Source organism: Gymnogyps californianus, chromosome 1, assembly GCF_018139145.2.
Source record: "Gymnogyps californianus isolate 813 chromosome 1, ASM1813914v2, whole genome shotgun sequence".
NCBI classification, from domain to species: Eukaryota; Metazoa; Chordata; class Aves; order Accipitriformes; family Cathartidae; genus Gymnogyps; species Gymnogyps californianus.
Genome location: NC_059471.1, coordinates 124,397,000 through 124,410,407, shown reverse-complemented (window position 1 = coordinate 124,410,407; position 13,408 = coordinate 124,397,000). Strand labels below are relative to the sequence as shown.

The following is a 13,408-nucleotide window of genomic DNA, read 5'->3' as shown; positions in this document are numbered from 1 at the left end:
AGCTACACAAAAGGAAGGCTTATGCTAATTTTAGGGCAGGATAGGGGTATATACGCACAGACCCATCAGCTAGGCAATCTATGTATGACTGACTGTGCATTTTTACTTGTACTTCACTCAGGCATGTATCCAATTGTTTGTGGAAAATTTATGGTATGTAGAAAGTTGTGTCTCTCTCATCACTGATCTTGTAACACAGTGTGCAGTAGATTACATTAATTCACAAGGAATGTTGACTTAAGAGTATATTAAGTACATAAACATTGCTTCACGACTTCACAGAGTTTTAAAATGAGATGGTCTTTCCTGTGCCAGTTTTGTTTGACAACTGACAAAGGTTTTAACACTACAAAAGCAAATTAATGGAAAAAAAAAAATCTAGAAAAGCCAGGTCATGGAAAAAAATATTCACAATGCCTGAGATTCCTACACTGAAATAGGGCATAAATAAGAGTATCAATTTCCTTTGTGCGGTGGAGCATCTGCAATTTTTCTTCAGCCTTAATACTATGAACAACCTTACATACCCTTCAAATAAATATACTAATAGCATATGACGTCCATTGCTAATTTCTGTAAGTATTTCCAAGTGGAAAGGGAACACCATAAACATCTGTTACATTATTGAGAAACTTTGCTTTCTAAGAATTCATTACTGCACGTTAACAACATACTAATGCTTTTATCAACTGCTGTTTGACCATATTACTAAAACTGGGAGAGTACAGGGGGATTGATAAAAGCCTGGAAGATTAAAACAAATAATTTTTGACGCAAAGCATTTACCAAAAATGAACTAGATCCCACAATGATTTTGTTTGTGTGTGCATGTGCATGCCTCTGTGTGCTAGACAGTCTGTCTGAAATCACCCTCATGACTTGCTTACTTGCGTGCAAGTTTAGTACGAGTATAAACCTTCCATTGGAGCAAAAATCACAAAATCTGTTCAAAATTCAAAACAAGTTCTTTAGCTCAAAAAGTTTGCATAATTAGTGTTTCAATCCTTTAAAAAAAATCTTACTTATGATGTTTATACAGACTTGATAAACAGACAACATAAATTAACTCCTACACCATCACCAATTGAGTCACAGCAGATTTATCACCTACTAAGGAGCACTGAATAGTCGACATGAGCAGGGAGACATTTTTATTAGAATTGCCAGATTTTGCCTTCCTCATAATTAAAACAAAAAGCAGGAAGAAATGCTGAAGAGATGCAGTATTTATGCTTGTCATAGCACAGCTAAAAGCTGGTTCTCATCAGTAAGGGAGTAAATAACAGGCTACCAAAGTGGAGCAATTTCATAGTTGTGTTTACAACAGTAAATAGTTGTTAATAAGCTTTATGACAAAGGAAGGAGACCTATTGATTCGAGCTGAACGTGCAACCCCCTCACTTTTACCTGAGACAGCTCTTCATCAAACTAAGAGAATTCACGGTTCTCAAACCTGACCGCAGCCATCTCCCTAACCGTGTAACAAGCTACGCTTCATTGTACACTGTGCTATAAATAAAAACTGTGCCTTGCCATTTAGTCCAACCACTTTAGTGTTTGTGTGAGCCAGAGATAATGGAACTCTGCCAAAATTTCCAGGTCAGACAATACAGTTTTCTTCCTATTATTTGTATCCCAAAGCTCAATTTCTTAGCAACTTTCAGACTGTTGTGCCCATTGCTTTATTTTCAGCATATGCTTGTTCATGTTGTACAGACATACTGAGATTTAAAAAGAAAAGTGATAAGTGATAAGGTCTGAAGTCTTGCATTTTTCTCGCTGTGCATTTTTCTTGTTCATGTATAGGCTTGAACTGTGGTAATGAGGGAATCAAAACTGCCAGAAAATGTTTTCACTTCAAAGTCAGAAAACAACCTTCTGCGACATTTCAAGTTTACATATTTGTATTTTTGAACCAACCACAATTTTATGTGTTCTAAAATGATTCCAGACTTTTACATCATAGAAAGAAAAATTAAAGTGAATAATTAATATAAAGCAGAGGCAAGCAGCTGACAAAAGGAGAAAAGATTTTTCCCTATGCGAGTTCAAAAATAATGTTATCCCACATACACTGCCAGTCCTCTAAAACTGGCCGGGTTCCCAAAGCATTAATTATGTAAACTCATATCAAGCACTCTGTGGCCATTTATAGATTCATATACTAATGCCACAACTGCTGGTGATAGGAGAGAATATTACAATCTCTTACTGCTTTATTGAATCGTGCTTTTCCTGAGCAGATTTCAAGAATGATGCAAAAATTTAGAACTATACAAAAATGCAGAAATAATCCTACAAAAGAAATTCCCTCACACTTTGAGAATCCATTTTGCCATTGACTTTCTGGCTTGAATGATAGCACTGAATTACAATTCCTTATTAAGTACAGACAGCAACACTCGAGTGTTAGCACACCGCACACACACGTAAAAAATAAATAAAAATCAAATCACACACAGAGTTTTAGGTACTTCATTATGTTGGGTTTTATTGAAGTGGATTTATTCACATGGAGCCCTGCTGCCTTGACACATTTGTTCAATGTAAACAAGATTCACGTAAAAAACATGGCTACAATTAGCCTAAGAAAAAATTGTGGATTCACTTGCCTCATTTATTTTTCTTCCAGAAAACACTTTAAATAATATTAAATCATTACAGAGTGATGGATCTCAGCAACAACGCTAAAGTATTTTACAAAACAGAGGTTAGATTTTGTCTACCAACCTCTGAACAAGTGCAGCAAATGCTTCCCTCCAGACTGGGAGAAGACTAGCTTTCTTCTAATAAAAAAGCATTCCCTACCTCCCTGCCTTTAGATCTAGTATCTCCAGTAGCTAGTGCCTCAACTCTTTACCAGCATTTTATTCAGCAACTCTGAAGCGGTGAAGACTCTGGGTTGATATTCTTAATGTGACCATCCTTACATAACCTCGCCTGGATATCTGCACATTCTGATGACATCACTTTGGTTAAGCAATCAGTGCAAAAACATTTAATTCTGGTAACCATAATTACAATCACAACTTCATCAACAGGAGAAATTCACTTGGTGGTGTGGGATTCGCAGGGAGTGTTGTGAGCGACCTTGAACAATTAAACATAGCCTTGAAAGACATAGAATGAGGGAGTAAGTAAGTAAGTGATGAAGCAGGTGCGCAGAAAAGAAGCTGAAGACTGAAATAATTTGGAACACAGATATGGGACCGAAGCCAGAAGACGTGTGTCTTGCTCGACAGCACCAATCAGAAGCTTAGCCGCAGCGCATGAACAGAAAGTATTAACTAATCAAGGAACAAGCCTGAGCGCGTGGACAGCTAATGAATCTATATAAGCACAAACTTGTAAACAATAAAGGTCTTTGGTTTTACCTGCACCAGAGTCTGTGAATCAATCCCTACATGGTGGTTCAAAACTTGACCTGTTTTTTCTTCACCTTGGCATGACACACACTGGTTTGCTCAACTGGGGAGGCTTAGGGTTGATTTAGCCAGAGTATAAGGGCATATGATTGGTATGTTTTGAGGGACAGCTGTGCTGGGAAAGTTGGCCCAGGCCTTGCCCACAAAAAGTTTGATTCATGATGCTGCCAGTAGTCATTTTCATGAGCACTAACTCACAGCAAAATAAGACAAATATATATTTCATAAAGGAAACTTGTATTACATACGTGTTGGCCTGTATTGTAGAAAACCCAATTTCTAACAAAGGGCATTTGAATTAAGGCCTGTCAGGCAAGCTTGGGTGGCATCTGGCCTGCTTCTGGCTGCCCTGTTCCACTTGGGAGCAAACTACACACTGGGCTGTTTTGCTAATGGCACCTATTGTAGGCCACTGCCTTTCCAGAACACTAATACCTGCCTCTCTTCACACCAAGATTTAATGTGACATTGCTGCACAATCCATGCCAGTGAGTAAGTCTCCAACCATCTCCTGCAAAAGGCAGTAGTCAAGAACACTCCACAGCAACAAATTTATCCTGCTTACCAACAATTTCAAGTCTGCACTTGAACTTCCCCAAGGAAAAGAAATCCACTAGGAGCTGTGTGAACAGTTCTGACTATGGCAGGTCACTGCTAGCCATTTTTTCCCCCTGGAGCAGACAGGGGGAAGAGCTTTCTGTTTGCACATGCAATGTGTAGTACACACCTGGTAAGTCCAAACACTCCAGAGAAGCCTCAGACCCATTGAGCATTCAGAGTACCACCAGTCAATAGATATATAGACTATACTATCCATATACAGTAGGTCTGGCCAAAGAGCAGCAGCAGGATTTAGCCTATAGTTCTCCCCTCAGATGAGTTATGTAGCTTGTCCTGCTGGAATGGCTAGATACAAAAGATTATATGGAGGAGGACTGAAAAATAATATTCAGAAAGAGATACTTGGGAACATTAAAATTAAAATGAAGAGGTGGAAGGTTATACAGATCACCCAGCAGTGAGATAATTTTAGAGGCATTCATATGCTATGGAATTTAATCCTGGCAGAATCCACCCGTATGTATCATCACACTGTCGCACCACTGCCTGTGCCAGTATAAAAATGGAATTCTGTTATTACAGATTATCTTTGAACTCAGAAGCCTGACACTCAATACTAGGTTTTGATATGTTTTTGTGCAATCCTAGGACACAACTGTCTGCATGATAAGATAACTTTGATTAAATGAGCTGCTATAATGGCAACATTCTTATGAGTTGTTTTCATTTTCAGCAAAGAACAAGCCAAATTTGCCATGACATATCTACTAACTGAAAACCCTAGCCACTCAATTATACCAGATAAAGGATCCCTTTGAAATTTCCCATAGGACTTTATTGTCCTTTATGTGCCATTAAACATAAGAGAAGTATTTCACACAAATCAAATTAGTTCTGCACTTCTCTTTCCAGACACTAAAAAAATGAAGTTCAAAAGTTTAGTCCAAACTGGCTCTGCTTCATGACAATATGTTTTTTAAAGGTTAATGTATTGTGTATTTTGAAAAATAGTTCCCAGAAAGATGTTTTGTAAACCATGGAGAAAGTAACATATAAACCACATGTCATTTCACTCGTTTTGTGATATTTTGATATGCCAGCTTCATTATATATTAAAAAAACCCCAGCTTTAAGAAGACTTCTCCCTGTCTAACAATTTCTGCTCTGCTATCCTACAGCTACCAAAGGGGTGCTGTTGCAGGGGGAAAGGCAGCACAAAAGTTTAAAGATTAAAGTTTGGCTGTTGCAGTATAGTGACTGTGATACATTGAAATAACTCAACATTGTTTTAACTGCTTGACACCAGTAAGTGAAAACACATGCTGAGTTTAACCTCTGCTTAGGAAGAAGTATTACATAACATAGCATAGCCAGCAAATTTAGCTATGAATAAAATTAGTCCATTCCTTTGACAAATGTCAACGGTAAATTTGGAAGTATACTGTAAATACAGCGTTCACTCTCAAAGGGATGTCAGTTATAATTACCATAAATACAAATCTTAGCTAGTGGTTATCCACAGTATTTTCTAACATTCCTGTATACTTCCCAAACAAAAAAAAACTTAAGAGTAAAACTATTATTTTTCCCAATTATCCCCACAGTTGACAACTGTAGAAACAAGAAAGTTTTGGATCTGGTTTTCCCTACACGAGTCTGTAAAACAGGCTTTTTCACATGGTCCCATAAGGAATGTCAAGTCTGTACTCTTTTTCCCTAAGAAGGCAGCAACCAGGAGGAAGGTGAATTAAGGTTTCCTGAGCCCTTCCTGGAAAGCAGAACAGGACAGGCCTGAATCCTGGAAAGCAGAACAAGGATGGGCCTGAATTCCAATCTACCTGATGACTAATTCAAATAGTAGGAAAACCACCGAGGTCAGAAACATGGGGGAAAAAAACAAAAACAAAACAGAAAAAAATTCAGACTCTGCTTTTTAAAAACTTCATAAAACTGTAAGTTTATAAGAAGGGATCAACACCAAATTCTTTTCAGCTCCAACAAAGAAAAACAGAACATGAAGATACACAAAAGCTATCAGAAACAGAGATTGTAATGAAAAAGTGAATTTCTATGCTCATCTGTGTTGTAACTGGAAAGTCAGCTGGCAAAATCAAAAACATGAAATGCTGTTTTATCAAACACTAAGAGCTTGTTCCACAACTGTTGCCTTCAACAACATTTGTATCAGGTCCAGCTGGAAAGATGCCAGTGAAACACGGTTTACAAGGCAGTACAATCTTGTGGATTATGTCCTGTAACTTGTTGATTCTTGATTCTGTGGCTTTTTCATCTCCCTCTCAGATTCAGGATGCTCTGCTTGCCCACTCCTTCTCTAAAGACAAGACTTTTTGTCTGTACTTAATTCCTGTCTAGAGAGACGATGCTGCATTCTTCAAGGATGGAATGTTTCTGTTTCGCAGAACCGTAAAAATTAGAGAAAGTATGACAAGTTATGACACCTATGCATTGCAACTGTTTCCTCCCATCATTAAAATATTTCAAGTACAACAGTGTTGAACTGAAGAATTATATGTTGGATGGCGCTAGCATAGTGGCATAAGGGAAGAGACAAAAATAAGCTGAAAATGTCTGAGTCTTTCTTTTTTCTGATGAAAAAGAAAGCTTTAGAAGCTGGACATAGTTGAACGGACAGTGGCTCAAATACTTGATAAAAGACCACCCCTAATCGTACCATCATCTCCTGCCCTGCTGTTCTGTGACCCCTCACATAGTCTCCATAGGCACTGACTACAGAATTTTCTTAGCAGCTGATCCCTCAAATAGAAACTCACGAAACACAAACATAATTGTAAAAAAGGCATTGCCTCCACAGTAAAACACAACGTTCCCTTTCCAATTACATTGCCTTTACTTATGTCTGTAAAATCTTAATGTAGAAAAAGTCTGAATTATGACACAGCTTATAACTGCCTCATCACTTGTCATTTGCTACAGTAAATGTGACAAAGAACTGCAAGAGAAGGGGTGTTCACCTGCGCTTAGGGCACTACACTAGGACCAGATATAAGTAGAGGCCTATTTTCTATACAGGCAAAACTATTATAATGCAGGACACACAGAAGCAGCATAAAGTTTCCACTGGAAACTTTAACTGATATTTCCCTGATTTTGACTACCTGAGTCATGTTGGTAGCATTTCCATATTATTCCTCCAACAGTGCCTTAATTTTTGAAGTAAAAATAATTAATGAAAGAATTTGTTACTAAAGAACACTCTTTTGAGAACAGCAATAACATTTTCTTTGTCATTCTAGTCAAACACACACTTGTGGAGGTGAAAGTATAAAAATATATGGGAAAAGGGAGTCATGTGTGTTCCAGCCTCCTAAACAGCATATTTGCACACAACCTCTCAAATAGCTCTGGAAGTCACTGACATCCCACGGGTGTACTGGCTCTGTTCCTTTACAGCTGCAGGAGGCAAGGTGTTCTTTCTGCCTTGTGTCACTGAAAGCAAATCCCAGTCCACGAGACCAGGGATCAGTGTGTTTCACCTCCTGGAGAGAAGACTTGAGCACTAGAATTCCGAAGTGGTAGTAAGAATGGCAAGATTTACACTGAGAACTTGTTCACAGGAGTACCTGCATCACCAACCAAAGCGAGTTTGGCTAGATTGTTCTCCCTCAAGTTATGAAATTGATTCCACTCTTCCCCATAGAGCAGGAATGACTCTGGAGCCTCAGTTACATAGTTTGTGACTTGAAGAGCACAGGAATTGATTGGAATTTAAGCTTGCTTAGCAGGGCAGAGTAGCCCTCTTAACAGAATACTACCACTACATATCCTCATTTAAAAAATACTTTAAGATCAAAATATATTCTTTGCTTATGAAAAAATTATGTACTCCCTGTCAAACAAGAGTGTTGTAGAAAAAGACAATCCTTTGAATATTTTCAAATAACAGCTAGGTACTAATACACTTGTTTTTTAAATGCAGTCCAACGTAAATAATAACCTGAGAGGCAGCTGCAAACAAAAGAATTAGACTGATGTTTCAACACTGCAATGGGAGAATCTTTAAAGAGCTATTTCATTGAAATAAATGAAGTTTCCACCTGCAGCTTTATGCACTTAGCAAACAGGACTTCACTTCTGCAATGTTATTTTAGGACAGGAAAAAATGCATCCCAGAGTTCATCTCCCACTGACTGCAGTGGATCCGTAGCTTTGTGTGAATTTCACAGTTAACATAAATTTACAGCCACTATTCTATGGTAGTGAGCAGAAAGTCCAGTGAAACCATTTAAAAAGACAAGCACTAGAAAAGTTCCTTCCCTCAAAGTAGGCAATACATACACGGTTCCTCTCTGTTCAACATAATCCTCCCCTATGAAAACTGCTACAATAGTTTACTTATAGATTGCTTTTTTGATAAAACTAAGGTCTTACAGTCTGCTTGACTTGAACAACAACTGCATATCTATCTGTTACTCAGAGACTACACATTGCCCCACTATTAGCAGTATGCAGAAAACTCTACATCATTGGCTCCAGAAGATGAGCTTAAAAGAACATCACCAGGGGGAAAAAAAAAAAATCTTTAAAAAAAGTCTCTTAGGGAGGGGTGGGGGGTGAAAAATCACCTCTTCTCCCCAAAATACTTTTAAGTTCCCCGTCTATGAAACAGAATCTCCTAGGAAGCCCTCAAAGTGCTGATTTCTTAATAAATGTTCTCATAAGGAACTAAATCACAGCTTCCTTTCTAAATGTTACTGGTTGCAGGAGACTGCAGATGTAAAATGCATTACAAAGCACAGTGGACTCAGGCAAGCACTTCCACAAAGTGAGAGCAATACGTGCAGTACAGAAACAGTTGTGAAAGTGCTGTTTTAATGCCAAGGTACGACAAAGCGTTTTACGATCTAGATATAGAAATATTCTTTTCATTTTGTGCTATGACTGTTCTTCCTGCAGTAATAAAATACTAGTAAAATGCCAATGTTACATGGGTCACATTAGCAAGGAAGAGAAGAGATCCCTGCCAGCTTTGCAAATCTACTGTATTTCCAGACTCCAGGAGAAAGGAATATTTAAACAAATATTCACACAGGTTTGAAGGGGTTTTTTTCTTCTTGTGGAAATTTTAATAAATCATATTTCTCTCCCTCAAAATGCATACAACCTGACCTACAAAAGTAAATTCCTATTGAACTGTTAAGGATGGATATAGAGGGAAAGCATAAAAGTTCTTTCAAGACAGAACTGAAATCTTCCACCAACAACACAGGGTGCTTCTAAGTCACATTTTCTTTAAGATCTAAAACCACAAACCTGCACAATGCTGTCTAAATCATTATAAAATCATTAAATACAGTTACTTGGTTTCATGGTACTTCTCACTAGAGTCACAAGATACCATGAAAACATTTGAGCTTGTTTTATTCAAGAGCTTTAAAGTTACTGTCTTGTACCTGGACCTTCCCCTGTTGACTGATCTTCTTGCGTCTTTTCCGTTATCTTTAATCATTCCTAACATGTAAAGCGAATTTCCATGGCAAAACACAAGCATTAAAAAACAAAAAGCCCCACAACCGAAAAACAAACAAAAACCCAGAAAGTTGTCATAGCTACTTGCCTCTTGGCAATTTCTGAGCATTTCCCAGGTTTAGTGCAATATATCCACAGAAAAGGAGAAAGACCAATCTTGACATCATGGTCACAAACCCAACCTCACACTGGGAACAATTCTGACAGGTATCACACAAAAGTACTGCAGCTGCATTTAAGTGAACTGTTCTCTCTGTGACAAGAGGCAGCAACACTTTGACACAAGCTTAGTTTACACAGTGGGAGGAGACAGGATGACATCATTCACTCCCATTGGAAAAGGAGAATTAGCATTAAAAAAAAATAAAAAGATTATCAGACTCCCCCTACAATAATCTTCTGGGGTTTGTTACAAGGTCGTTCCACCACTCAGGATAAGAGATTACCATCTGATCACTTAAATTTCATGCAAATAAAACTAGGAATGTCAAAACTTCTGTTAACTGAAAACCGATCTGAGAGACATTTTCACTGTTTTATCCAAGAAAGCTGGACTTAAAATGCAAAAATAACATTCGCAGTACTCAGAAAACTGTTTGCTATATTGAACTCAGTATTTTTGCAATCTCAAGATTTTGCTTAAGATTAATTTGGGCTAGATGTGGCTTTCATCCAGGCAAAATAAATACTAGTTTCATTTGACATGACATTATAAACAGGTATGATAAATATTTATTCAGCAAAAGATCTGTGTTTGAAAAAACTAAATGTCATTTTTTCACTTGTATCTGACTCTGGCACTTTAGAAATATTTTATATTTTCCCCTTTCATACTTGTCTGGTGAGTCAATGGGCATAATGCACACTGAAAGCAAAAAGGCAATGCATCTTCCAGGGGCTAGATCCTCTCACCAGTTACATAACTGTAAATGAAAAAGAAATTCCATTATTCCATTAAAAGCTGTTTCACTCAATGTTCACAATGAGCCAACTAAGCACAGAATTTGGTCCTACTCACAATTGAGAAGGTGGGAAGGAAAGGGCGAAGCAGAAGAAAAAGGTTACAACTGAATAAGGAAGAATTTAGTCTCAGTATCTGGAAAACATCCCAAAAAAGATTAAATCTATTCAACTAAGTAGTGCTATCCCTCTCTCCCCCCCCAAAAAACCCCAAACCAAACAAAAACACCCTCCCCCCCAAAAAAACCACCAAAAAAACCCCACAAAAAATCCCCACCAAACAAATAAACACCTCCCCTCAAACCAGTCCCAAAAAAGAAAAAAAAACCATCAACAACCAAAACCAAACATATCCATTGCTTGCAATATGTAAAGCTCTTCGGTATGCTTGGTCTGTTCCCACTCCCCACTTGCCTGGACCTGACATCATCCTACTTTCATACAGTGTTCTATAAGCAGAGAAAAATCACAGCATTAGTGCCTGGGCTGGGTAGAAACAAAGTAGTTTAAAATAAAAGGGTAATATATTAAATCATACAGGAGCATTTCTTAAAAAACAGACTAGTACTGTATTTAAAAGACTCCATGTACTCCATACTTCAGGAAGAACTTCAAAACAGAAGCTAACAGTAATGGTCCTACAGACAAAACCAAGGAATTTCAATCTCTTCTAATCACTATGGACAGCACACAGCTATAACAAGAACAGTTTGACAATGGAAATGTTTTCCAGCCTGATCACGCCCTCTTAATTCTGACATAAGGAAACCTTTTTCTGATTCATAGTAAGTTGGAAGTCAATATTATAGACAGACCCCCAAAAAATCTCCAAACACTATTACCTCAAGGATCTTTGGGAGGATTCAGATCCTGAATACAAACACTATAAACAGATGAATGCAACAGGTACAATTTGGATGAGGTGAAAAGATGTTTAAAAGGCCATATAGTTGGACAGGAGTCTCCCAAAACACTGACCGCACCTGATGGCAAAAGAGTTTCAAATGACAGAAAGCTGGATACACTGAGCAGATGTGCCATTCTTCTTTTTTTGGCTTAAATACTATTTTCAAAAATGCCCCAGAAAGCACATTCTATTTTTGACTCTTCAAAATTAAAAATAAGAAATCAATCATTTGATGGAGTAGTCTCTCAGAAGTAATGGGAAAAATTACTGCTTGGTCACACACAGCTGTCTTTGTATTACAGTAGAGTGGACTCTACTGGTTTGTCTTACGGCAAATTCACTCTCCTTTTAAAGATCACACAACACCTTTCAATAAAATATAGAAAGGTCAACTTCTATTCAGGAAAATCTCAGTGAAACGTATTAGTTATTTGGCTACCTAACAAAATGGGTTTTATCCCCTCTCTCAGAGATAAATATACTCCCATTCCTGCTTTCACAACCGCTTGCTTCTCTGCTGCCAGTTACACCTTTCCTCTTCCTCCTGTGCATTATCCAAACACTTCTTTTTTTGATATACACCATAGAGACATTTAACCTTCCCCTTGAAACCCTGGCAGACTATTCAGGTCCCTTTCCCTCTGATCATTCCTGTAGAAAACAGCTCTGTTCAAACCAGAGTTCAAAAACCCACATCATGATGCATTTCCTTCTGTCTTATCAAGCATATGCTTCATCAGGGGCAACCATGGTTTGATAAGCAGATGCAAGTGTAAACTTCTGTCAAATATATGCCAAGAGTCCAAAAATCAGTAATATAATATTCTGTTATATTTTTCCAATTCTCCCTGCATCTGCTTCATCTATGTGATCAGTGATTTTGTCCACTTACTTTCTTACAGGACTGACCTTTCCTCAGAAACCTCTGTTACATGAAAAATTAAAAACCACACCAGCTTCTGCTTTCCTTTTTCCTAGATCCTTCTGCTGTTCACTGGATGCTGACTACTGCAGTGAAAAACCAAACACGGGAACAGAAGGGAGTTCCTGGGACTTCAAGCACTATCCTGCACTACTGGATGTTTCTGTAATGCTGTTCAGGTATCAGATTTCTCCTCGTGTTGGAGGGCTGCTCCACCATCTCCATTTAAACAGAGACAGCATCTGGTTTCAGTTCACAGAAATAAAAACTGTATGTCACACTTCACAGAAATTATCTAACCGAGAAGTTCCTCAGGTTTCTCTCATCCACACAAACCTGGAATTATATTACCCATCCTTTGGGTAATGACAGTTTTGTGTTATTATATCTTTAGCATAAAAGGCAAGAAAAACAAGATAAGTGCAGTTATGAAAAGTCTCAAACAGATCAAATTTGTTCAGGAACAGTCAAAAGTTCTGATCCCCTAATGACTCCTCCTCTTCAGTACCAAATTAATGCTTAAGTAACAAAGTCAAGTACTCAAAAGTTTACTTGCTTACCTCAACTTCAACTGAGTCTCTCTGGGGCAGATCTCAAAAACAGAGATTCCAACAAGATGGTATCACAGCTACTCTGGGAGCAGAACAGAGCTTTTCTAGTTCTATTTTAATAGTTCCCAGACCAGCAAGCACAGTGAAAACAAGAGTATGGGAAGGAAAAGAAAAAGGTGGGGGGAAGGAGTGGGGGAGAGCAGAAGACAGGATTTTACATTTTGTTTCCAAATACGAATACGCTTTTGTTGATATTTGGGCTCAGTTCCAATTCACCTATCATTCCTGATTTTGACAAGCAAAAGCCAAGGTGACTCAACTCCTTACTGTTCTAATTTAAAGCAGGAAGAGTGTGTAAAGCATAACCTTAAAAAACAAAATCCTATCTTCACTCTGAAAAGCACAATAATGCCGTACTGAGCTCTCTGAGTCAGGACTTACTTGCAGTACACTTGGTCTCTCTTTTTTCACAGCATTGCTGGTTGGTACTGTACCTTTCACCAGTGCTTTCAATTATTTGAGAAGTGCCTTTGTCATAAAATATGCTATATAAATGTTAATTATAATTATAATT

General features: G+C 37.9%; 1 protein-coding gene across 1 annotated transcript in view; it reads right to left on the bottom strand.

The window, feature by feature from the left end:
* The window catches only part of ABI3BP (ABI family member 3 binding protein), a 165,366-nt gene extending 155,705 nt beyond the window's left edge, over positions 1-9,661 (bottom strand). Inside the window, exon 1 of the mRNA XM_050915143.1 lies at positions 9,583-9,661. Within this exon, the coding sequence (XP_050771100.1) occupies positions 9,583-9,661 (79 nt within the window). The remainder of the gene's footprint in view (positions 1-9,582) is intronic.
* Positions 9,662-13,408: the final 3,747 nt, after the last annotated feature.